General features: G+C 37.7%; 1 protein-coding gene across 2 annotated transcripts in view; it reads left to right on the forward strand.

The window, feature by feature from the left end:
• The window catches only part of ddrgk1 (DDRGK domain containing 1), a 101,165-nt gene extending 76,149 nt beyond the window's left edge, over window positions 1–25,016 (forward strand). For both annotated transcript variants that reach the window (XM_087991351.1, XM_087991353.1), the window contains exons 4-9: window positions 2,969–3,070; window positions 10,774–10,896; window positions 12,358–12,396; window positions 22,537–22,593; window positions 24,314–24,362; window positions 24,757–25,016. In XM_087991351.1, the coding sequence (XP_087847477.1) occupies window positions 2,969–3,070; window positions 10,774–10,896; window positions 12,358–12,396; window positions 22,537–22,593; window positions 24,314–24,362; window positions 24,757–24,929 (543 nt within the window). In that variant the 3' untranslated portion in view covers window positions 24,930–25,016. The remainder of the gene's footprint in view (window positions 1–2,968; window positions 3,071–10,773; window positions 10,897–12,357; window positions 12,397–22,536; window positions 22,594–24,313; window positions 24,363–24,756) is intronic.
• Window positions 25,017–26,357: the final 1,341 nt, after the last annotated feature.

Genomic DNA, 26,357 nt, shown 5'->3' on the forward strand with positions numbered 1-26,357 from the left:
CTGCCAAGTTTTTAAAAATTTCTTGTCACTGTTTCTCAATTACTAACCACTCTGAGTTTGTGTCCTTGGATTAGGATCGTACCACTAAATGGAGCATTTCTTCCTATCCTATTAGCAGCAGTATATTTACTTTTGTGAGTTTATATTTCTGACTTGAGATAGCTAAGTAATGGTATAAGTGTGGTTCAAAAAGCAGCTCTGCAGTGGTCCAAATTACAAACTACTTGTCTTATCTTCCATGGTCTCTCAAAATGTTTGTAGATATGCTAATTCACAGTTTAGCGTTCTTTTCTGTCTCTTATTGGGTTTCAATGGAAAGAAGTAGGATTGTAACCCTTATGTCACTGATTCGATTTAAGCAAGTATATAAGATCTTTTTAAACGAAAACATTAATCAAAAGATGGGATATTGGACAATGGTTGACAGCCCTTTAGAAGAGTAAGTGTAATGTTGCATCGGTTCTGATTGGGTAGGAGGAAGGATATTGCAAAATTATTTGACAATGATGACATGTCAGTTTGATAAAGAAGTTTAAGTATTTTACAAAAATAAACTTTTGCAATATAACTGCCTTTGTGTCACAAAAAAGGAAATGAGACTGCAGATAATAGGATGACTGATCTGTTAACTCTTAATTATTTGCCCACAAATTAAAACTGAGTTGGAAATTTGTTTTCATGTCTTAGAAGTCACTTTTGCCTAAATTATATTAAAATAAAAGAATAAAAATGCATGACTGGTTCATCAACATCAGTAAAAAAGGACAAATTTATGTCCTAATTGAGATTTTTTTATTAGAATACTTTTATCTGCCAGCCTGCTAAAATGTTTTAAATTTCCCATTTGCCTGCAAAAACCTTAAGACATAAGAGCAAGAGTAGACCATTTGGCCCATCAAGTCTGTTCCAGCATTCAATATGGCTGTTCCGATAATACTTAAATCCCGTTTCGTGCCAACGCCACAAACTCATTAAAATTTGTCCATTTCAGCCTTGAATATACTCAGTGAGAATAGATGGATTGGCCATACTAACTTGCCCTGTAGTGTCTAGGGATGTGCAGGTTAGGTGGATTGGCCATAGTGAAAGTAGGATTATGGGGGTTAGGCCTGGGGGCTTCAGAGGGTCAGTGTGGACTTGATGGCCTGCTTACATACTCTCGGGATTCTATGGTATCCCCTAGTTCTAAGAAACAGCCTTTCTAAGAAACAGCTGTGGTAAAGAATTCCATCAATTCACTCCCTCAGAGAAGGGTTTCCTCCTCATCTCTGTCTTAAATCAGTGACCCCTTACTCTGGGAATATGCCCTGTTTTCCATGACTATCCCACAAGGAGAAACAGCATCTACTCTGTCAACCACCTAAGAATCTTGTATTTTCAATAAGCTCACCTCTCATTCATCTAAATGAACATAACTCACCAAAGCTTCTTAGACACCACCTTCCAAACATATGACCATTTCCATCTAGATGGGCATGGGTAGCAGATACTTGGGAACATCACTGCCTCCAAGCCATTCACCATCCTGACTTGGAAATATTTTGCTGTTCGTTCTCTGTCACTGGGTCAAAAACCTGGAATTCCCTCCATATGGCATTGTGGATCTTCATGGACTGCATCAGTTTAATAAGTTAGCTCACCACCACCTTGTCAAGGGCAATTAGAGACGGGCAATAAATGCTGCCTATCCAGCAATGCGCATGTCCCGCAGGTGAAGAAAAAAATCATCCAGCCTGTTCAATCTCACCTCTTGCAAACATCTCTCCAAGCCCAGATCAACTTAGTGAAATTTGTCTGACTGTACTCAGTCTCAATGCTAGTGTACCTTTCTTTAGATAAGGGGACCAAAACTGTTCACAGTATTTCAACTGTGATCTGATTAGTGCCATTAAGGAGCTTGTCACTGACTTCAGGAAGCAGAATGGAGGGCATGCCCCTGTCTACATCAATGGTGCTGAGATTGAGATGTTTGAGAGTGTCAAGCTCCTGGAAGTGATGATCCCCAACAGTCTGTCCTGGTTCATCCACGTCGACACGACGGCCAAGAGAGCACAACCATGCCTCTACTTCCTCAGGAGGCTAAGGAAATTTGGCATGTCTACAAAGACTCTTGTCAATTATTATAGCTACACACCATAGAAAGCATCCTATCTGGATGCATCATAGTGTGGTATGGCAAATGCTGTTCTGAAGACCACTAGAAACTAGAGCGAGTCATGAACAAGCCCAATCCATTATGCAAAGCAGCCTTTCATCCATTGACTTTGTCCATACACCCCACCCCCATCTTCCTCCATGCTGTTATTAGACTTTTGAATGGACCTCTCAAATGTTGGTGTTGATCCCTCTGCACCTTCTCTGTGGCTGTAACAATGTCTTCTGCACTGTGTTCTGCTACCTGATACATGTTGTACGGTATGATCTGCCTATAGAACACACAAAACTATGCTTTTGGTACTCTTGGTACATGTGACAACAATAAATTAAATCAAATCAAACTCCCTATTTTTATATTCCAATCCCTTTGAAATCAAAATCATTTGGTTTCCTATCACCCATTGAAGTTGGATGTTACCTTTTCATGATTCATGCACAAGGGCCCACAAAATCCCCGAATTGCAGGTTTCTGCCTTGTCTCTCCATTTAAATAATAATCAGCTGTTCTATTATTCCTAACAAAATGCATTACCTCACATTTTTCCACATTGTATTTTGAAATCTGCTAAATTTTTGCCCACTTGCTTAACCTGTGAACCTGGAATTTCAGCAGACTCTTCAAAGACTCTTGCAAATTAATAAAGCAGATTTCACGATGTCATAATGTCTATAAATATGAGAGACGTAGTTTTCAAATTCTTTTATTGGGAATGTTGCGTTAGAATAATCAGTAAGAACTTCTAGTGCATAGCTCAGCAAGGATGAACTCTGAAGCTGTTTCTGATGTGATCTTATTTTATTTAACATAAAGGCTGAAGAAGCAGAACGAGAAGAAAGACGAAAATTGCAAATGAAGAGAGATGAAGACCGGAAGAAAGATGAGGAACGATTACGACTTGAAGAGCAGCAAAAAGTATGACCACTTCTGCCTGTTAATTTTTTCCATGAAGTTCGGCTGATAGTGGCCGTTTATTGATAGATCACAACTCTCAATATAAATAGTGAATAATAAATGGTTTTACAATGGACAAAAAAAAATCTGGTGGTTGAAACCTGCCTTCTATAGTGCCGAGAGGCAAAAGCACCAGCTGCACAACCACATCTATGTTAAAGGTGACTCATTTGGATCATCAGCATGGTGAAACAAAAATTTGTAGTGCTCAATTTAACTGCCTCCTTTTGGGAAGGAACTCTTATCAGTGTGCTGTCAAACTACTTTAGTTGGAGAGCTGAAAAGCAGGATTGCCAGGTCACATTTGTTTCTACAACAACTGAAAACTTTGTTTTATATAGCACCTTTTAATTTAATGAAATTTCCCAAGGCACTTCAGGAGTGTTACAACACAAATTATGATGCTGATCCGCATAAGTTATTGTCACGTCTTATGACAAAGATTTGATCAAAGAGGTCGGTTTAGTAAAAGGCATCTGGCTGGGTATATAAATAAGAAGGGTTTAGAGGAATATGGACCTAGATTAATATAGAGTAACTGGAACAAGCTGAGAATAGTATTAACCAGGTAGACAAATGTAGAGAGCCACCAGAGAAGGATGATGTGGTCACTAATGTCAAAGGCTATAAGCATGTTAAAAAGGACAAGACTGGAAAGTTGAATTTTTCTTCCTTTACACGCGGCCATTTGTTTCCCCCGTGTAGCTGCAGAGGTAAATAATCTAGCGATTTAAAGAAAACAAAGGAATTTAAGACCTGAGGGCAAAAATCCCAGTATTGTAGGAAAGTGAGGTCTTGCAAGGTAGTGTGTTTGTCTCGACACTATCTGTAACCCGACAATGAAACGAAACCAGATAAACTTGTAATTAAAAGTTCAGTCAAGGGTTATCATCAACATTGTAAGGGGTTTCAGGTTAATTGCACCAAATGCAAGTAACTGTGCCACAGAAATCCCAGGCAATGACCGTTTTCAACAAGAGAGAATCTAACCATTGCCCCTCGATAATAACAATGGCAAACACAGCTCTGTCGATCCTGCAAAATCCTCTTTACTAACATCTAAGGGATATACCTAGCAACTCAAGAATCCATGGAGTTCTGTGGACCATCAGCAACTGGTCCAGTTTAGTTTCTGGTAAGTGGGAAAACCCAGGATAATGATGGTGGAGTAATCAGCAACGTTGATGCCGTGGAGTATTAACGAACAATGGTTAGATACTCTCTCTTGTTAAAGATGGTCATTGTCTGTGACTTCTGTAGCACAAATGTTACTTGCTTTTGATGTAATTAACCTGCAGCTCCCTACCTTATTGATGCTTTATTGAACTTTTTATTACCAAGTTTTGATGAACATTCATTGACCTGAAATGTATCTCCAGAAGTTCTGCCAGACTTGTTGAGCATTCTCTATTTTCATATTTGTAGCATGCACAATACTTTTCTTCTGCAAGCCCCCACCCCCAGCATTGGACTGGTTATTAAAAAGGGTGGAATTCTGTTCAAATGGAGTTGAAATGCTGCCCTGTAAGAGAGGGAATTAATTATCTCAGGTTCAAGCTTGCAGTGCTGTCATATGCAGTATTAGCTTAACATAAGCCAACTCACATTTCGGGAAATGGCATAGGTATAAGGGAAACTTTAAATAGAGAAAGTTAGGAAGAAATGAAATGAATGGTAGCAGTAGTGAAACTGTCTTCGATGATGCATATTTTTGGCATGGGGTGAGCCTTTGACATGATTCTCAATTGATCCAGTTTTCAAATGTGTATTAATGTGGATGCAAATAACACAAATGGTCAGATGAAGAAAGCACGAAATGGCACACTAGGATTTTGATTTAGAAGAGCCAAAAGCCATTAGTCTCAAATTGCCATTTTTGATTGTGTGATATCTTTTTGGGATATTCTGGAATCAGTATGCACACATATGCTAATGCATGCACACATGCCCACACTTTCATGCTGACTTGATGTTTGGAACTAATTTAATTTATTTGTCGTGTGTCATACAAAAGGGAGTTGATTATTCTTTTGATTTGGCACGTGTTTACATCAGACATGCTTAAAATGTAAATGAAACTCATATTGTTGAAGAAATTGTTGTGTTGCACATTTCCCACATATCCTTTAAATGCATTGGAGTACACAAGTATTTGCTGGACAGAAGTCAGTGCTTTTATATATACAATAAGTATTCAAACATTAATTTTGAAAATAATGTTAATATTGTAGTTGTAATGTTTTCATGCTTGTTTAAAGAAATGAGTCTAATGTTTTGGAGGATATTATAAAACAGTAGATTTTTAACTGATCAATTTGTTTTATTAAAACTGTAGTGAAGTATAAAGAAGATTTTTTTGCACTGCTGTTGCAAACAGATTTGTTCTTGTGTGTCTGTTAGTGGAGGCGGACAATACCCACAGTTTTGCAACTGTCATTAGTGGTATGATTCTGAGTAGGTGGTATGATTCTAAGCACCTAGGTTCTAATACATAGCTCAGCATAATGTTTCCAAGTACTCTAATGACCTAATATCAAGCCACTCACTGTGGAAGATATGTTATAACCAGTGGTATATTGAATGAAGCTCGTTCATTCATTTTATATAACCTTTTGTAAGACAATATTTTGAATACTTAGAAAGGTATTTTCATTAGAATTATTAAAGCACTAGTTTGCATAAATATGCTCTAGGTTAAACATCTAACCTAGACTGACATTACATTACCGCACTGAGGGAGCCATCTGAACAAGACGAACAGAACTTGTTTGCGCTCTCAAGTGAAATTAGTCACATGGTGCTCAAAGAAGATCATGGTATATTCTCTGTTGACCTTCATTACTATCCTAGTGATCATATTAATTTCCATGCTCTATGTGGCACTTGTTATGGCAAACTAGATGCTGTGTTTCCTGCGTAACAATGTTGGAACTTTAAGTACTCTTAATTGGTCATAAAGTGTTTTAGAATGCAATTTAGGATGTGAAAGATTTCATTTAACTAAATGCTGTTGAAATTTATAGTATAAAATGTTATTATTATTGACATATATGTAGATTTGAAAATTTCTTTAGATTTTTAATTAAACTTTTCACACAAATTTAGATTCTAACACTCTTATTTCTGGCATCTTGCTGAAATTGATTTTATTGTTGCAATCTAAGCAATAGCTAGAGGGGAAATCACTCCACTGGAGAATCAGAGTTAACGTTTTGAATCTGATATGACTCTTCCTTAGAACTAATATTACTTGTATTTAAAAAGAGTTTTGTTATTCCTGTTAACCATAGGGTAATTTGATACAGGAGTAATTTTAAGTAAGACACTCATTTCCTGTGTAGGCGGTCATAACATTATGTCTGTAATCATAATTTTTTTTTAAAAGTAGCACATGGTTTCGTCTTCCTTGTAACATAAGAGCATCATTTGCCAGTTACAGAGACAGTTGCCTGTGGTAATGATTGGTAGCAATTCTAATGATGTTCAACCTTAGTTATGTAGCATAGAAAGCTGTCAATATGATCCCTCTGTTGTTAGAAGCTGTTTCATTTTCTCTACCCAAAGATAGTCCAGTTTCATACTTTTCATTTATTTCCTGATGTTTTCCTTCTTACAATAGCAATTCATATTTTGTAAAATAAAATCTGTAATTTAGTGCTTGAATACAGCTTCACTTGAGAATGTTGCATTCTACAACAATGGGAAGTGTGAAATCAAAAAAGTGCTGTCTGACAAAGTTACCTATACACAGGGCTGTTCTACAAAGTGGGAAGAATTTCTGTATTGGTCACAATTGGGAAATTGTGCCCAAACTGGATTTGAGATTGTACTGGCTAGGTTAGAGTTTGTTACATGTATTTTTTTTTAAGATTTTTAAATGTGTCAGCACAACCTGGCAATATAATGTTTTGAATTTGCAAAACACATCTGCTCTTCTTTTAAGAACAATCCTGACCTTTCAGTTGCCTGCTGTTTCAATTCACCTTTCCACTGTTGTTCTGATATATCCATCCTGGTTTTGCAGTGGTCCAAGTTGGAAGAACCTTGTCTCATTTTGCACTTGGGCATTTTATAGGCTTCACTGTTGGAACTCATCAATTTCAGAGGACAAACATTGTCCTCCATTTTGATTACACCCTACCCTGTTGTCTTGATAGCATGGGCTTACTCTCATCAGACCTGATCTATTTTTGATTATTCATGACTATCATTTACACCCATTTGCCTACTCCTCATGTTCTTAACGAGAATATTCAGCCTGAGTAACCAGATTTTGAAAATCTATATTTGTACACCAATAAAATCAGTTGAATATAACCTTCTGAAGACATTTACAATTTCTTTTTAAAAAAAGAGATGTTTAAAAAAACGTCTGCTAGTGCCTCTGCCTAAGACAATGAGTGTAATTTGAAGAGCCATCCCAAACCATAGCCATTGGCAAAATCTCTCAATTTTAAATTGGGGCTTGTTACCATTTTTCTAGGCACACTTGATTTGGGAAACTTTTTTCTTTAGCAAGAGCAAAACAGGAATACAAGTGATTTGAGTTTAATTAATTTGTATTCCGTAATCTTTTTGTGCTGATTTGGCTGATTTCTGACCAGATTGCATTGATATTGCTAATTTCACCTGAACCTATTGAATGAGGAAACTTGCTATTCCACGTTATAAACCATTAATATGCATATTCTGAGTTACGTTGGCTAAATGAACTGATCACAAGCCTACATAGAATTCTAGCTTTTTTGATCTGTTACAGCAAAAATAAAAGTCTGGTGCTATGACAAACTTGGTGATCTTTGAAAGCATGAAAGGTGGAACTCTGTGCTGCAATAAGAATGCAAGCTTCTGCTTTGTGCCCTCAAGAAATTGCATGGCCAATTAAATAGGATGACGATCTTGTGATAACTGGTACTGCGCTGAGAATAAAGATAGTGTGGTTAAGCCCGACCTTTCACATTAGGGATCAGTCATGTGACCCTGCATGTTTTGGATGTTCCTGTTGTCTTTTAGTTATCAGGATTAAATGCAACACCCAGTAAACTGCCTGTCCAGAGTACTTCACATAGATGAAGCGGGTTTGTCTGTTGTATTAGATTACTTTCAGTGTTCCCTCAGTTTTGTTTTTAGTAATATTGTTCTAAATTGTGCTATATTAAAACAACACAGGCCTTCATTTATATAGCATCTTTCAATGTTACAAAACATACTTAAGCGCCAATGAAGTATTCTTGAAAAGTAGGCACTGTTAATATGTGAGAAATGCCTCAGTCAGTTTGTGAGCTCCTAAAGGTCATGATTAGATTATCTGTTTTTGAGATATTTATTAAGAGATAACATTGACCAGGAACCAGGGAGAAATCCCCTGTTCTTCGGGGTTTGTGTATAGGAGTTGGCTATGGCTATGGTGTATAGGAGTAGTCATGTTGAGATTGTACAGGATGTCGTTGAGGCCTTTTCTGCGATTAGATTAGATAGCATTACATTACAGTGTGGACAAGTCCACACCGACCCGCCGAAGCGCAACCCACCCATACCCCTACATTTACCCCTTACTTAACACTACGGGCAATTTAGCATGGCCAATTCACCTGGGAGGAAACCCACGCAGACACGGGGAGAATGTGCAAACTCCACACAGTCAGTCGCCTGAGGCGGGAATTGAACCCGGGTCTCCGGCGCTGTGAGGCAGCAGTGCTAACCACTGTGCCACCGTGCCGCCTACAATACTGTGTCCAGTTCTGGTTGCCTAGTTCTTGGAATGATAATATTAAGCTGGAGAGGGTTCAGAAGAGATTTACCAGGATGTTGCCGTTTGAGTTATAAATAAGGCTTATTAGGCTGGGACCTTTTTCACTGGAGGGTAAGAGATTGAGAGGTGACCTTTTTAGAGGTTTATAAAATCATGAGAGGTATAGGTAGGGTTAATAATAGTTTTTTTTTTACCTAGGATGGGGGAATTTCAAGATTGAGGCATATTTTTGAGGTGAGATTTTTAAAAAGATGTCTTTTAAAGACTGGTACCATTACAACATTTGAAATACATCTGGATGGGCATATGTGTAGGTAGGATTTAGAGGGAGATGGGCCAAATTCTGGCAAATGGAACTAGATTAATTTAGGATATCCTGTTGGCCTGGAGGAGTTGGACCAGAGGGTCTGTTTCCATGCTGTACATGCTCTTTTCTTGTTAAATCCAGCTACACTACATTTTTATTTTGCTTGATACTTTTAAAATATTTGGTGATCTTGCCTTCTGCAATGAATTTTAAGTAAGATATTTCTATATTATTCCATTGGACAAGTGAATATAATTGCTTTTCAGGGTTCTTTTCTTCTTGTGTCCAAATTTTAAATATACCAGATTAATTGAAATGCAGCCTTTCTGATCTCTTGCCTGAATATTGTGGGTTCAAGATCCACGTGAAAACGTGAGCACAAGACCAAGGCCGACACAATAACTGTACTTAGGAATTAGTGAGGACTTCAGATGCTGGAGAAGTCAAAGTCGATAAAGTGTCGTGTTGTAAAAAGCTCAGCAAGTCAGGCAGCATCTGAGGAACAAGAGAGAGTAGATATTTCGGGCTTAATTCTTCAGGACTGATGAAGCCTGAGACATCGACTCTCGTGCTCCTCAGACTGCCTGACCTACTTTACTTTTCCAGCGCCACACTTTATCAACTCCCAAAACAGTAACAATACATTATTGGAGATGTTTGCTTTACGATGAAACCGTTAACGAAGGTGCTGTTAATGTCCTCAGGTGAACAATTTAAAGAAGAGCAAGGGAAATTATTCTTGTCTTGGTCAATATTAATTCCTCAATTTGCATCTCAAAAACAGATTATCTGCTTGTTTTTGTCCTTGTCTAGTTTGGTTTTCATATTTAACATGACAAAATTAACTATAGTTCAAGGATTCTTCATTGGTTACAAAATATTTTGAAATATCTGGTACTCACAAAGGTGTTATAGAATGCAAGTCTTTTTTTCTATTCCCATCATCCTTAACCTTTTTAAAAAAATCCACTGTTTAACTCAACACAGGAAGGCTTATTATTGTGCTGAAGACAAACACCTAGAATTTAAACAGGTAATTGAATAGAAGTTGCAATATCAACAGTAGACCTTCATATTCTTCCAGAAGTACTTTATTCAGAAAGCACATGCATTTTCACTTGTTTTCTACCTGCTATTCAAAATGCAAATTTTAGTTTTTTTTAGTGCAAGGTACATATTCTAGAGATGCATCGTCAGCAACTGAGGTATGCAACTTGAAGCATTCAACTGTAAATTTTCTGCCTTCAAAAAAATGTTTTCAAAAAGTGACTGGCATCTTGACGTGTAAGTTTGGGGGTTGGTGGGGGGTGGTGTTGGGGGAGGGGGTTAGAAGGGACTTCCCAATACTAATTAGGAAATACTGTTATGCAAATTGTAGAGGTTGCTTCCTATATAAGAGAGGCATGACTTCATAAACACATAACTGAATATTATGCACCTGCACAGAGCACTGGTTATGTTTTTGTCAGGTGCACAATTCTATGCCATGTGCAAGTAATGGATGACAATTTTAAAAAAAATTCATTTTAGAAATGGAGTTTATTGAAAAATATGCACTGTCTGTTTTGAAACCATTTTCTCTTTCCCTTTCTCACAAAAACAAAGGAAGAAGAATTGAAGAAAGCATGGGAAGAGAAACAGCGACGAGAGCATGATGAATACCTCAAGTTGAAAGAAGCATTTACCGTTGAAGAGGAAGGAATTGAGGTACAACCAGATGAAGAGGAGGTAAATATTTACTTAAAAGCTTTAAGAAGTTTATTTAACACTGTCCACCAATCAACAGCCCCTGACAGCAATTCAAGCCTACTGTCTGTGTTTTAGAATTTTCAGAAAGGCTTTTAAAAAATTTTCTCTTTGGTCCTGAGGTGAATGTTTATTTTTATTTGCCGGAAAAATAGTGCAGGCTCGTTAAAATTTTGGCAATTCCAAATCAAACAGAAGTTCAAACATGAAGCAGACATGTATTTATGTTATAGGAAATATGAAAATGTCTTCTAAAGTTAGTATAAAATTTGGAACAGCTGCAAAACAAGCATGTCGATCATTTAAATTTAAGTAGTGATTCTGACAAATTTGAATAGGTTTGTGAAATTTATTCATACTCTGTGCACTTGTAGTGGGATATCTCTGATTGATTATTTTTTTCTATACCTTTCTCTCCAAGTGTTATAGGTATGGAATTTTCAGTTTAGTTATTTTATCAACAAGTGTATTGCTTGACCTAGCATTTGGTGATACTAAATGTTATTTTAAATGCATCAGTTGCACAGGTTTTTCTAGTTACGTTGTTTATTATTAGTATATTAGTTTATGATAACAATATTTATTGTCTTGTCCTGATAGTCAAAGGGGCTTCAAATGAGGTACACAATATAATTGAATTGCTCTCTCTTCCAAGAAAAAGAAAATTAAGTAATAATCTTAGACAAAAGTATGGCTGTACAAGTTTTTCTTGGTTTGCTGTGAATTAATAGCACTGACTTGTTTTAATTATTTGTACTTGTTCTCAATTTATTTTTAACATAATAAACATTATCAGATCTAATTTAAGAGGAAAGTTTAAGCAATTATTCATGCACTTTACTCACATTTTACTAATCACTTGATTAGTGAAATGTAATTTTATATGAGAAGTGGTATGATGTAGGTGGTGTGAATTAAGATTGTACTCTACATCTATTGTTCAGGCATAGTAACTTTAGAAATAATTTTACCAAATTTCATTTTTAAAACTGAGTTTGTCAAATCTAAAGTATCTTTATTTTAATTCTGAACTTTTTCACTTTTCATATGCTACCTTCAATTTTGATCTAGTAAACATGTGGCTGATGTGTTCTCCACTGGAAATGCCTGCTTCTTATTGATTTTCACTTCAGAATAAAAGACTTGTGTAATAAGGGGCCATTTTGTATTTGCACAGGGTTTAATGTTTTCCTTTCATTTCCTGCTAAAATTTTCCTTGGCTTAAAAGATATTGCTTCCATATCCCAGTGAAAGAATTTTCAATGAAATGAAAGTGAAACTTCTGCTATTGTTTAAAACAGGACTTCCAGTTTCCAGAATTGGTACAATATAATGCAGAGCTCAAGAAATTGTGACTAGCTTTGTTACACAAGATTGTAATCTATACTGAAAATTTTCAAACATTCTTCATTCTATGTCTATTTCATTTGTTTTTGTTTTCAGTCGCAGAATCTTCTGCAGGAGTTCATTGGCTACATCAAGGTAATGGTAATAATCTATTTTCCATTGATTTGCCTATTTAATCTTTTGGCAAATTGCACCAAGAACTTTGAGAAGCCAGTATAGCAGACAAATGTTCAACTTGTGTAAAATTCTTACTTGCGGTTCACGTGTTTTGGCTGTTTGATTTTTGGAACATTTCTCCATTGGTTATGAGGGAAATGATTGCTTCTAAATGTTTTAAAGTGGAGTGCATTCATCTAATTTTGCAACAATAGGCATTTTTAATATCACGCTTAATCACCTTTCTTGTTTTTCCATGGTCTGTAACTACACTACTTGTTATCCTTTTTTCCTTGTTCAATAACGTTGTACTCATTGTACTGTAAAGCCTTTTTTGTAATTGTAAACGAGAGAGAGAGAGAGAGAGAGACTGGAACAGAGACAGGCAGTTAAGTTTTTGAAACCAAAGATAGTGAGGCCCAAAAAAAGGATTGAGGGAAGCACACAATGTATGAAGGTAGAAATTGTTTCAAGTATAGAAAGGTGCCCACAGATTTTTATATTTTTATATTATTGCAGAATAGCATTTTTTCAAGTTTCCTCATTTTTAATTTGTTATGAGATATAGCGCTTAACGATATATATTAAGTTTCATTGCATTTTGTTTTGTTACTTCAGAACAACATGACGTGAAAAAGAGACAAAATGTGCAAGCCTCATCTCATAAGGATGCTGTTATTGCATGCCATGACTATGCTCTTGCATGACTAGGTATAGGACCATACAAATAAGTCCAATTTAAAGCTGCTTAAATTACAATCATTGTGAGTGGTGTTATGAGTTAGAAGAATGAGATTGAGCAATGCAATCAGTCCCAAGCAGTATGGAGCTGGCATAGTCGTTGTGGGTCAAATGGGCTTTCATCAGATGGTAGTGTGTGACAAGGGCCTCTGCTAAGTCCATAATGCTTTACATCTTTAGCAATGACTTAGATGAGAGGAGTGAAAATGGGCAAATTTACAGATGATATGAAGATAGGTGGGAAAGTTTGTCGTGAAAATGACATAACAAAGATGCAGATTATTTTTAAAATCAACATATAGCTTAAATGACTAAGTGAAAATCTGGAGGTGGAATATGATGTGGCAAAATGTGAAGTTCACTTTTTAGCAGTCGAATTTTAAAAAAAGCAGCATATTATCTAAATGGAGAACAACTGCAAAATTGGGATGGAGCAGGATCTAAATGTTCATAAGTTCCAAAATGCTGGTATGCATGTACAGCACATAATTAGGAAAGCTAATGGGTTGACACCCTTTATTACAAGAGGACTTGATATGCTTCATTACATCGGGCATTTGAGACCACATTTCAAATGCTGTATGCAGTTTTGGTCTGCTCATTTAAAGAAAGATGTAAATACATTGGAAGCAGTTCAGAAGTGGTTTACTAGATTGGGTGCCTTGCCCTTGAGGGAACAACTGGACACGCTGGGCTTATTTTCAGTAGAATTCAGAAGAGTAACAGTTGATTTGATTGAAGTGTTGTAAAATTCTGAATGGTCTTGTCAAGGTGGATGTGCAAAGGATGTTTTCTCTGTGGTTGAGTCCAGATCTAGGGAACTCTGTTTTAAAATCGTGGTTTGTCCTTTAAGACAGAGCTGAAGAGAATTCCCTTTTCTCTCAAAGGATTGTGCGACTTTGCATCAAAAAGTGGGGTCTCTGAATACTTTTATGATGGTGGTAGGTAGTATCTTGTTGAGCAAGGGATTCAAAGGTTATTGGAGATAAATGGGAATGTGGAATTTGGAGCGCAAAGAGATCCACATGGATTTTCTTGAATGGCAGATTGAGTCTGCAGACTCAAATATGCTACTTATGCTCCTAATTCCTATGATTGTTTATTAACTCTGGGTATTCTCTCTCACTGTCTTCAGCAGACTAGAACTAATCTTAACTCCTGATACTGTAACATTCATAGAACATAGAACGTTACAACACAGTATGGGCCCTTTGGCCCTCGATGTTGCGCTGACCTGTGAAACCAATCTGAAACCCATCTAACCTACACTATTCCAGTATCATCCATATGTTTATCCAATGTCCATTTAAATACCCTTAAAATTGGCGAGTCTACTACTGTTGCAGGCAGGGCGTTCCACGCCTTACTACTCTGAGTAAAGAGGTAAAAACAATGACTGCAAATGCTGGAAACCAGATTCTGGATCAGTGGTGCTGGAAGAACACAGCAATTCAGGCAGCATCCGACGAGCAGCAAAATCGACGTTTCGGGCCAAAGCCCTTCATCAGGAATAAAGGTATTGCCCGAAACGTCGATTTTGCTGCTCGTCGGATGCTGCCTGAATTGCTGTGTTCTTCCAGCACCACTGATCCTACTCTGAGTAAAGAACCTACCTCTGACATCTGCCCTGTGTTTGGGATGGCACGGTGGCTCAGTGGTTAGCACTGCTGCCTCACAATGCCAGGGACCCAAGTTCGATTCCAGGTGACTGTCTGTGTGGAGTTTGGGCATTCTCCCTGTGTCTGCGTGGGTTTCCTCTGGGTGCTCCACTTTCCTCCCATGGTCTAAAAATGTGCAAGTGAATTGGCCATGGTGTTAGGTGCATTAGTCAAGGAGAAATGGGTCTGGGTGGGTTACTCTTTGGAGGGTCGCTGTGGACTTGTTGGGCTGAAGGGCCTGTTTCCACACTGTACGGACTCTAATATCTAATACCCCTCAATTTAAAGTTAAATGTTCATTGTGCTAGTCATCACCACCCGTGGAAAAAGACTCTCGCTTTCCACCCTATCTAATCCTCTGATTATCTTGTATGTCTCTATAAGTCACCTCTCAATCATCTTCTCTGTCACGAAAACAGCATCAGGTCCCTCAGCCTTTCTTCATAAGACCTTCCCTCCATACCAGGATGTTGCCTGGTAAATCTCCTCTGCACCCTTTCCAATGCTTCCACATCTTTCCTATAATGCGGTGACCAGAACTCTACGCAATATTCCAAGTACAGCCGCACCAGAGTTTTGTACAGCTGAAACATGACCTCATGGCTCCAAAACTCGATCCCTCGACCACTAAAAGCTAACACTGTATGCCATCTTAACAACCCCATCAACCTGAGTGGCAACTTTCAGGGAACTATGCACATGGACACCGAGACATCTCTGCTCATCCATACTGTCAAGAATCTTACCATTAGCCCTATACTCTGTATTCCTGTTACTTCTTTCAAAGTGAATCACTTCACACTTTTCCGCATTAAACTCCATTTATGACCTCTCAAGCTTATCTATTCATGCAAATATTTAACAATTTAATACCATTGAATTAGTCGTCAAATCCATTTGAAATGCACCCTAATTGAAAGAAATTTAGACAGCTTAATTTTTTTAGAATAGATTAGATCACTTACAGTGTGAAAACTGGCCCTTCAGCCCAACAAGTCCACACCGACCCTCCGAAGAGCAACCCACTCAGACCCATTCCCCTACACCTAACACTACGGGCAATTTAGCATGGCCAATTCACCTAACCTGCACATTTTTGGACTGTGGGAGGAAACCGGAGCACCCGGAGGAAACCCACGCAGACACAGGGAGAACATGCAAACTCCACACAGACAGTTGCCTGAGGCGGGAAATGAACCCGGGTCTCTAGCGCTGTGAGGCAGCAGTGCTAACCACTGAGTTTAAGATGCATCATGCAAAAGAAATACATGCAAGCTATTATTTGAAAGGGAAAGATTAGTTAATATTTCAAATGTTGCATGCACAATATTAGCTTTTCTCTTTTCAGATATTTGTTGAAATGAGATTATTAATGATTTGTAATTTGCAGACCTCAATTAACATCACCCACTCAGATGCAAACTGATGGGATGGGATTGAGATTTACTCCCTACAATTTTACTTCCCACTGATTTCACTAGAATATGGAAGCCATTATGATTAGATTAATTTTTCAAGTGGGTTAGGTTAGATTAAAGCGATTGCACTTTTTTCCCCCCTTTTTCTTTGTAACTAATGTAAAAACTTTGTTTGTTTCACACCAAAAGCGATTCTTATTTTACCTTCAGTAAAGGTTACAACAGCAATAATTGCTTGAAAGACTAGGATTTAAGCTTTGGGATAAAAGATATAGTACAGATTTCAAGAAGATTTTTTTTTCCCAGCAAGTGGTAATACTTTGGAATCTGCTGCCCATGAGGTTAATGAAAGCAGAAACTTCCCTGTGTTCAAAAGCAAATCAAATAAGCTGTTGAAGGAAATAACATTATGGTTATGGGGATAAAGCAAGAGTAAGAGACTGACTGACTGAATTGTTCTGCAGGGAGCTAGCATAGACTCAGAAGGCTGCCAATCATAATGCCTTTGACTATGATGTTTGTGGAGCTACTTTTTTGATGCTTTAGAAATAGAAGGAGATTGGAAAAGAGCAGGAGTTGTGCAGAAGACTGGTCAAAGAAATGGGTCTTGAGAGTTTTGAAGTGAGAAGAGATTAATGTATCTTGCAGGTTGTACTGGATAGGCTGTACTTATTCCTGATAGGAAAACTTTTGCTTGTTATACGGCCGGTTTGCGATGCAGAGTGATGCCAACAGTGTAAGGTTCAATTCCCCCACTGATTGAGGTTATCTTGAAGGACTTTGCTTCTCAAACTCTCCCCTTGCCTGAGGTATGGTGACCTTCAGGTTAAACCACCACTAGTCATCTTGATACATTTCCACATGGTAGACTGATTCGTAAAGTTAGATTACACACGGTGCAGGGAGAGGTAGCCAGTTGGATACAGAACTTGCTTTATGCTAGGAGAGAGAGGGTGGTGATAGATGGTTGCTGTTCAGACTGGAGGCCTGTGACCAGCAGTGTACCACAGGTTTCGGTGCAGTGTCCACTGTCGTTTGTCATTTAAATAAATGATTTTGGTGAGGAAATAGGAAACATGGTTAGTAATGACACCAACATTGGTGGTGTAGTGGACAGTGAAGAAAGTTATCTAAGAGTACAATGGGATCTTGATTAGATGGGCCAGTGAGCTGAGGAGTGGCAGGTGGATTTCAATTTGGATAAATGTGAGGTGCTGCACTTTGGTAAGACGAGCCAGGGCAAGATTTATCCCTGGGATGGGGGCCTTCAAAACTAAGGGGCATATTTTTAAGGTGAGAGGAGAAAGATTTAAAAGGGACCTGAGGGGTAACTTTTTCATGCACCGGGTGGGTTCGTGTGTCGAATGAACTATCAGAGGAAGTGGTAGATGCAGGCACAGTTCCAATATTTAAGAGACATTTGGATGGGTACATGAATAGGAAAGGTTAAGAGGGATATGGGCCAAACGCAGGCACACAACACTAGTTCAGTTTAGAAAACTTGGTCAGCATGGATGAGTTGGGTTGAAGGATCTGTTCCGTGCTATAGAGCAGATCTGATAGGACTATGGTGAATTTGCTTTTGGATACAAAGTGAACTAGGTAGTGACCAAGAAAGTACTTAAGTGACATGCTGATAGGTTTTGAGCAATTGAGATTGCAGGACTTTGTGTAGCTTAACTGTTTCATCTTCTCCCAAAGCTAACTTTCTCGCCTTTTTTGATAAAATGGCATTCCTGCCCAGTGACGATATTAGGAACACTTCTGAAAAAAGCACACTCCTTTTTGAGGTTGCAAGGTAACTGGCACTCTCCCCTTGCTATACCTCCACCCTCCCCTCAGCTTTTCAGTATTACAATAAAAATTAAATGTTCTGACTAGTCAAACATGCCTTATCTGTAAGAAAAGTAGATGAACACCTCCTCTTTCTTAGTGATTTATGCAGCCAGTGAGTAGGCAAGAAAGAAACCGCAAGATGAGTAAAAGGTGATGTGACTAATTGAACACAAATATTATTTGAGCTATCCTACTTGGATGAATGGAAGTGGCTTATAAATCAACATGCAGGCTTTATTGGTACTATAGCAGTTTTATTTGAGAACCTATATCTTCAGCAAAGACTTTAAAGCCCATCTGCAATGACTAGTGAGCTTCATGAATGGATAGTTCTAGGATTTGAACATCTGGTCAAGAAGCATGAAATTTAGCATGCAACAAGTACATATGCAATTTTTGAATAAGACTTTCTGATTGTAGTGGTGATTGTAGTAGTAATTTTGGTTAAATTTCAATTAATTGTTGAAAATTAGATAGTAATGGTTGCACCAAAATAAAATGTGCTATTTTAGATTCCCTGATATGCAAATGTAACAGCTTTATTCAGTCATGGGAATGTGGGCATCACTGGCTGGCTGACCATAGTCACCCTTGAGAAGGTGGTGATGAGCTGCCTCCTTGAATGGCTGTAATCCATGTGCTGTAGGCTTACTCACAGTGCCTTTAGAAAGGGAATTCCAGCTTTTTGATCTATCGACACCGAATGAATAGCGATATATTTTCAAGTCAGAATGGTGAACAGCTTGGAGGGGAACTTGGTGTTCTCATGTATCTGTTGCTCTTTTCCTTCTAGCTGGAAGTGGTGGTAGGTTTGGAAAGTGCTATCTAAAGGATCTTTGGGGAATTTTTGCAGGGCATTTTTGCAGACAATACACACTGTTGCTACTGAGCATTGGAGGTGAAGGAAGTAGATGCTTGTAGCTGCTTTGTCCTGAATGGTGTCAAGCTTCTTAAGTGTTGTTGGAGCTGCACCCATTCAGGCAAGTGGATAATTTGTGCCTTGTAGATGATTGGATAGGTTTTGGAGAGTCAGGAGGTGAGTTACTCACCACAGTCTTCCTAGCGTTTTGACCTGCTCTTGTAGCTACTGTTTATGTGATGAGTCTAGTTTAGTTTCAGGTCAGTGGTTAACCCCAAGAATGTTAATAGTGTGTAATTCCATGATGGTAACACCATTATATGTCATGGGGCAGTGGTTAGATTGTCTCTTAGCTCCAAGTGGTTTTTGGCATGTTTATTCCCCCATTTGATTTGGTCTTGGTTTATGGTTTTCATCCTCTACCTAGTCAAACTTAATATTCTTTAATAAAAGCAGAAAAAACAGGAAATGCTCAGCAATTCAGTCAGAGAGAAATTTCAGAAATGTAGTTTTTAGGTTTTAACAGGTGAAAAGGGGAAGAACAGGAGGAAAGGTCTGTGATAAGTTGGAAGATGGGAGGTGTTAAATGAACAGTTATTTACTTTGATGTTTTTATGATCATCAACAAAATTAATTACTATTGTAAAAATGGGTAGTAAGACAAATTTGTGTACCTGAAATAGTCAAAAAGTGATAGACATATGAATAATGTCAGTATGTAGATCACTATGAAGAAGGTAGGCGTATATCTTCAAAGAGAAAATTGCAAGTAAGTAGGAGGCATTCGATATTGACAGTACAGTACTTGGTAAGAAATGATGGAATTGTAATTTCTTGTGAAACTGAGGAAAGACCATTGTGGTCTATGACTTAATGCTGGAATCATTAGTCATTTTGTCCAGAGCCTTTACAGTATAATGTACTTGTGAAAATCTCATTACCTGTCGCTGTATGATGTTCTTGTCTACTTGGTAAAATAGTATTTAAAATCACTTTGGATGTCAACTTTGCTGAAGCTGTACTAGAGAAAGTGGCAAAAATAGTTTGTCAAATTCATGCAGAAAGCCAAGACTGTTGCAGAAAAGTGATTTGCTGTACCTTGTTCTGTGAAAGAATATATGGTGGACATTTCTTACGGACACTAAATTATGAAAAGAAATGTTAATATTGACCAAATTTCTGGACTGATGTATATTGATTATAATCCTTGACCTCAAACAGTTTCATAGTAAATTGGGCACTAAACCTTCCCTCTTGGACTTCTGTTCAAATCAAATACAAATTGCTGCAGTTGAATTATCCTGTGATTTTTCAGTTTGTATACTTTCCAAGCGGTGGTCTTGTGGAAACAAAACCAGCTTGATAATGGCTTTTACTACTTGACTATGGTTGAAGTTGTTGTCATAAAATTAAGTTTGCATCCAAATTTTTACTTTGCTAATCAATAAGTGTTAGTAAGGTCTCTTAAACTTCCTTAGACATACAATTTTGATCAAGGATAGTCAGCATGGTTTTGTGAAGGGCAGGTCGTGCCTCACAAACCTTATTGAATTCTTTGAAAAGGTGACGAAGGAGGTTGATGAGGGGAAAGCGGTAGATGTGGTATATATGGATTTTAGTAAGGCGTTTGATAAGGTTCCCCATGGTAGGCTACTGCAGAAAATACGGAGATATGGCATTGAGGGTGAGTTGGAGGTTTGGATTAGGAATTGGCTGGATGGAAGAAGACAGAGGGTAGTAGTTGATGGCAAAGTTTCTTCATGGAGTGCCGTCACTAGCGGTGTTCCGCAAGGATCTGTTTTGGGACCATTGCTGTTTGTCATTTTTATAAATGACCTAGAAGAGGGGTTAGAAGGTTGGGTGAGCAAGTTTGCGGATGATACGAAAGTCGGAGGAGTTGTTGACAGTGAGGAAGGATGTGGCAGGTTACAGCAGGATATAGAGAAGCTGCAGAGCTGGGCAGAAAGGTGGCAAATGGAATTCAATGTAGCTAAATGTGAGGTGATTCACTTTGGGAAGAATAACAAAAAGATGGGGTACTGGGCTAATGGTCGGATACTTGGTAGTGTGGATGAGCAGAGGGATCTTGGTGTCCATGTACACAGATCTCTGAAAGTTGCCACCCAGGTAAATAGTGCGGTGAGGAAGGCATATGGCGTACTGGCTTTTATTGGTAGAGGAATTGAGTTCCGGAGTCCTGAGGTCATGATGCAGTTGTATAAAACTCTGGTGCGGCCGCATCTGGAATATTGTGTGCAGTTTTGGTCGCCGTACTATAGGAAGGATGTGGAGGCACTGGAACGGGTGCAGAGGAGGTTTACCAGGATGTTGCCTGGTATGGAAGGAAGATCGTATGAGGATAGACTGAGACACTTGGGGCTGTTTTCATTAGAGAAAAGAAGGTTTAGGGGTGACTTGATTGAGGTGTACAAGATGATTAGGGGGTTAGATAGGGTTGACAGTGTGAACCTTTTCCCGCGTATGGAGTCGGGTATTACAAGGGGGCATAGCTTTAAATTAAGGGGGGGTAGATATAGGACTGAAGTTAGGGGTAGGTTCTTCACTCAGCGAGTCGTAAGTTCATGGAATGCCCTGCCAGCAGCAGTGGTGGACTCTCCCTCTTTATGGGCATTTAAGCGGGCATTGGATAGGTATATGGAGGATAGTGGGTTAGTATAGATTAGGTGGGCTTGGATCGGCGCAACATCGAGGGCCAAAGGGCCTGTACTGCGCTGTATTCTTCTATGTTCTATGTTCTACAATTCGTTGAGAAATTTGACAATTTCTATGCAGGCTAATCTTTTAACAATGTTTAAAAAGACAAGCTGCTCATGCATGTTCTCTTCCTGTACCACTGATATTATTGCACATTGGTCTATCTGTACTATTTCCTCACATCACCAGGGAAGAACAGAAGATGGATTTTAGCAGCTCCCAGCTATGAGAACTGAATTCCATGGGCTGGTTGCAACTTGATTTTTTCAGTCCATAGTCATCAGTTCTCCAGCTTGGCTGCTCCAACCTTCAGTATTTCTTCAACCTAGTCACCTCATCTGAGCAATTGTTTCAAGAAAATGTTTTCAATTTCTCAGTTATCTTGCCTGTTACAGATAACTTGTTTTTATTTGGATGTGGCCAGTATTGCAGATCTGTCTTGCAAATCTGACAGCTGAACAAAATAAAACAGAAATAACGGGTGCTACTTGATCAAACAGTTGGATAATATTTTTAACACAACTTCTATAAGATTTTTTTTCCTCCACAAATTAATTTATGAGCAAGTCGGGGTAGGATGGAAGTTAACATTTTCCAGCTAGAACATTATCAGTAATTTAACTTGTGTGTTCCAACTTTAATCTTGATAGCCAGTGGTTATTCAATTATACCCAGCATGAGACTTTCTTGCTAAGTATTTGTTGATAAATTGCTAGCAGCTGAGGGCTTTGTTCATTTTTGGCAAATTGGGACTGGCATTTAAATTCTCATTTTGTGTAAATGCAGTAGGATTTTCAGTGATTTTTCTGTTTTTAATCTTTGGAAATCCGTTACTATACTGCTATCAAGAGCTCTGGATGACCACTAGAGTAAATGTTTTTTTTCCCTGTAGAGTACGAAGGTTGTTCTTCTGGAAGATCTTGCTTCTCATTTTGGCTTGAGGACACAGGTAAGTGATCTTGTTTTTCAAAGAAAAGCCGCCTCCTTCCAGTTAGAAGTAAAAGGAAAAACACATTCAGTAAAGCACCAACAACACTTGTTTTTATTTCCAGCTCTCAGAATATCCTAAACTTTGATACAACCATTGAAATTTGAACTGCAAGTACTGTTGTTAATGAAGGCAAACAACTTTGCCCAAAGAAAGCTCTTATTAAATGGAAATAGATATATAATGATTTAAAGTAGCTCCTGTGTGTAATCTAATTCTTTTGTTATTCGTTGCACAAAGCAGACTTTCAGTTTGAAGGTTTATTACAATGATTGGTCATGTTGTTCTTAAACTTGCACATAAACAAAATGTAATTCTATTCTATCATCCCTAGGATATTGTTATAAGGGACAGACAGTGTTCTTCAGCATTTCAGTTCTAAATATTCATTGTTAAAAATCACACAACACCAGGTTATAGTCCCAACAGGGTTATTTGGAAGCACTAGCTAGTGGTTCCTAATAGACTTGTTGGACTGTAACCTGGTGTTGCATGATTTTTAACTTTGTCCACCCCAGTCCAGCACTGCTAAATATTCACAATTATCTAGTAAACTTGCCATTTTGACTTCAGTATTACAAAATATATTTAATTTTTCTGAAGCATTAAACACTGCTCGGTGAGGTTTTTAGTAATACCAAGTAGGAACATTTCATATCAATTCCTGACTAAATTGTCTCCAATCATCTCCGCTCCCAGAGCATTGTTGAAAATATTCCTTGTGGCAGTCTCCTGGTTCAAATCATCATCATTCACATTGTCAGCATAAAAACAGCAAGACCTGGACAATATTTAGGCTTGGGCTGACAAATGGCCACACAAGTAACAGGCAAGGCCATCTCCCACAAGACAGAATCTAGCCATCTCCACTTGACAGCTAATGGATTAGTATTACTGAATCCCCCCATTAGGAACATCCTGGGGGGTTACCATTGAACAGAATGTGAACTGGACTTGCCATATAAATACAGTGACTATAAGACAGTTCAGAGACTAGGAACCCTGCAGTGAGTAACTCACCACCTGACTCCATAATACCTGTGCATCAACTAGGTACAAGTCAGTAATAAAATGGATTACTCTTCATTTGCTTGCATGGGAACACCATCACTTGCAAGTTCCCTTCCAAGCTTTTCACAACCCTGAATTGTAAATATATTGCTTTTTCCTCACTGTTACTCGGTCAAAATGCCAGAACACCCTCCCCAACAGCATTCTGGATGTGCCTACATAAAATGGACTGCAACGGTTCGAGAAGGCATCTCACTTTTATAAGAAAGTAAATGCGAGTTCACATTCCCTGAAAGAAATTAAAAAAGGATGAAGTAGGGACAGGAGTAACTATTTTGATCCCTCATTTAGGGTTGTTCTTGAACCCAGTCTCCTAGCTCAGAGATAAGGACACTACTATTGTACTACAGGAGCTGTCCTGACTGAAAATTTTGATACTTTATAATCAAAGTATTCATAGATGTTTTCATACACTTCTGTATGGGTGGAATTTGAACCCAGGGTATTGGTATAGAAATGGGGACACTACCACTGCACTGCAAGAGCTTACCCTCTGCAGATGATAGGGCAGTTAAAATAGTCTTAATGCTAGCATGTGTTTAATGGGTTATTTTAGAATGTTGTTCAGTATTTTTGTTTGTCTTTAATTTTTGTTAAATTTTATTTGAAGGAGGCTATTAACAGAGTCCAAGATCTGATTGCTGAAGGAACTCTGACAGGTAAGCCACTAGTGCATTTCATAGTAAAACATTACTGATAACTTATTTAAAGTTAATTCTGAATTGTGCATTTTTGTGAATAATTAATGCAGGGGCAGTTGAATGAATTGGTGGAATTATGCAGAAGGAAATTATTTTCAGAAAGACATTGCTCTCTGGTTTTGTTTTGTCTAATCAACCTTTTCAGAGATGTTATTACACACCTCTGGTGAAGGTGAGATGTGAACCTCAACCTTCTGGCTCAGACGTAGGGACATTATCACTGAACCACCAGAGCCTTTTGTGTTTTTTTAATTCTCTGATTAGATAGCTGACAATGTAGAGCATAAAGAAACCTATTTAATGTGTTAAGAAGTATAAAATTCACAATTTACGAAAGTTAATTTTCTTCTAGGTGTCCTGGATGATCGTGGAAAATTCATCTATATCACTGAACAAGAACTTGCAGCAGTGGCTCAATTTATCAGACAGCAAGGGCGCATTTCGATAGTTGAACTGGCACAAGCCAGCAACACTCTAATAAATCTTAATCCAGAATCAAGGTCTATTCCTGAAAGTGTGGCCTAATATTTACTCATTTAAATAAATATAAACCTACAAAGTTCATCTTAATGGTGTCTGTTGCACATGAATTAAACTTTTGTTCTCAGTCTATCTAAATGTATTGACTTTTTTTTGCTTAATTTCTTTTATTCCATTTCCTGTTTGTGAAAGATTCTCCATATCTTCAGTTGCTTTTGCTGACCCATCGCCCACTTTATTGTCTGTCTGTCTGATTAAGTTACTTTAAGCAAAATACTGTGCCAAATAACCCTAGTGACAATTAATAATTCATTACTTGTGTTTGTAAATCACCTTGAGTAATAACTTGTATTCGTAGTTGAAATTAGATATATCCTTAATAGTACATCTTCTCTGCACAGTAGATTGCTAATAAGTCAGGATGGCCTGGCAGGATTGTTAGAATATAACTCAGAAACCATAATTTTGGGAAGAAAACATTGTGAAGGTGTCTGGGGTTCTATATTAGCTTCACTGAGACATCTAGGAATAGTAGACTATTTGCAAAGTTCCTCTTTGCAGCGTTGCTATGTTTCTATCAATTTGTGCCTAAAAGTTAGTGTCTTGTGTTATACATAACAGAGGACTTCTGCTGGAACTGTAACATGTAGGTTAAATGTCTGAAATTGCCATTTACCAATTATAATTTGGTGTAGATATGGTAAAACAAGTTTTATATGAAAAGTAACATTAGTAAATTGTAATCTGCATTCTCTACAACATTGTCACATTACTGTAATGAGTAATGTGTATTTTGTAACTAGTATTTTGTCGTGCACCAAATATCAGCTAATTTTACATGGAGCTGTAAGATAAATCACTCCTTTGTTTGATTCCTGGTTTGGAACGGTTTTCAAAACAGATTTTGAAAAATTTTATTGCAGGTATTTTAATAAATAAAATTCATTATTTAATTCATTTTCACATGTTTTAAACTTAATATTTTGTATTGCTTGAATCTTTAGACTATTTAATTGAAATTAGGAAATCTTAAACTGGTATTTGTACTTTTCCCCAGAACTGACTATAACTTAAACTTATTAGTTTTAAACTTCTATAGAAGAAGCAGTACAGTACTATCTTTAATTAATAATATATTTCAGAATATTTAAGAGCATGTACATTTGTTTACTATTGGAAAAAGTTCCCATCCAGTGTTAAAAAAACACAAAAAATGCAAATCCACAAAGTCCATCAACACCTGAAAGAGAACATTTGTAAATCATTTGGAGCAGCCTCCTCTTTCATCAAAAGTGTAACCTATTATAGTGAATAGATGTCCAATTCATTAAAATTGAGAAAGACTTTATCAGAGTAAGACTGAAACAGAATGAGTAACTGAGAATTTGGGTCAAAGTGGGAATTCAATTGATAAATCTTTGTAAATTTATAGAATAAAATTCAGCATCAGACCTAGAACCAGTAACCTTTAAA

Source organism: Chiloscyllium plagiosum, unplaced genomic scaffold (assembly GCF_037043375.1).
Source record: "Chiloscyllium plagiosum isolate Xiang-an unplaced genomic scaffold, Cpla_swu_hap1 HiC_scaffold_1, whole genome shotgun sequence".
Lineage (NCBI taxonomy): Eukaryota > Metazoa > Chordata > Chondrichthyes > Orectolobiformes > Hemiscylliidae > Chiloscyllium > Chiloscyllium plagiosum.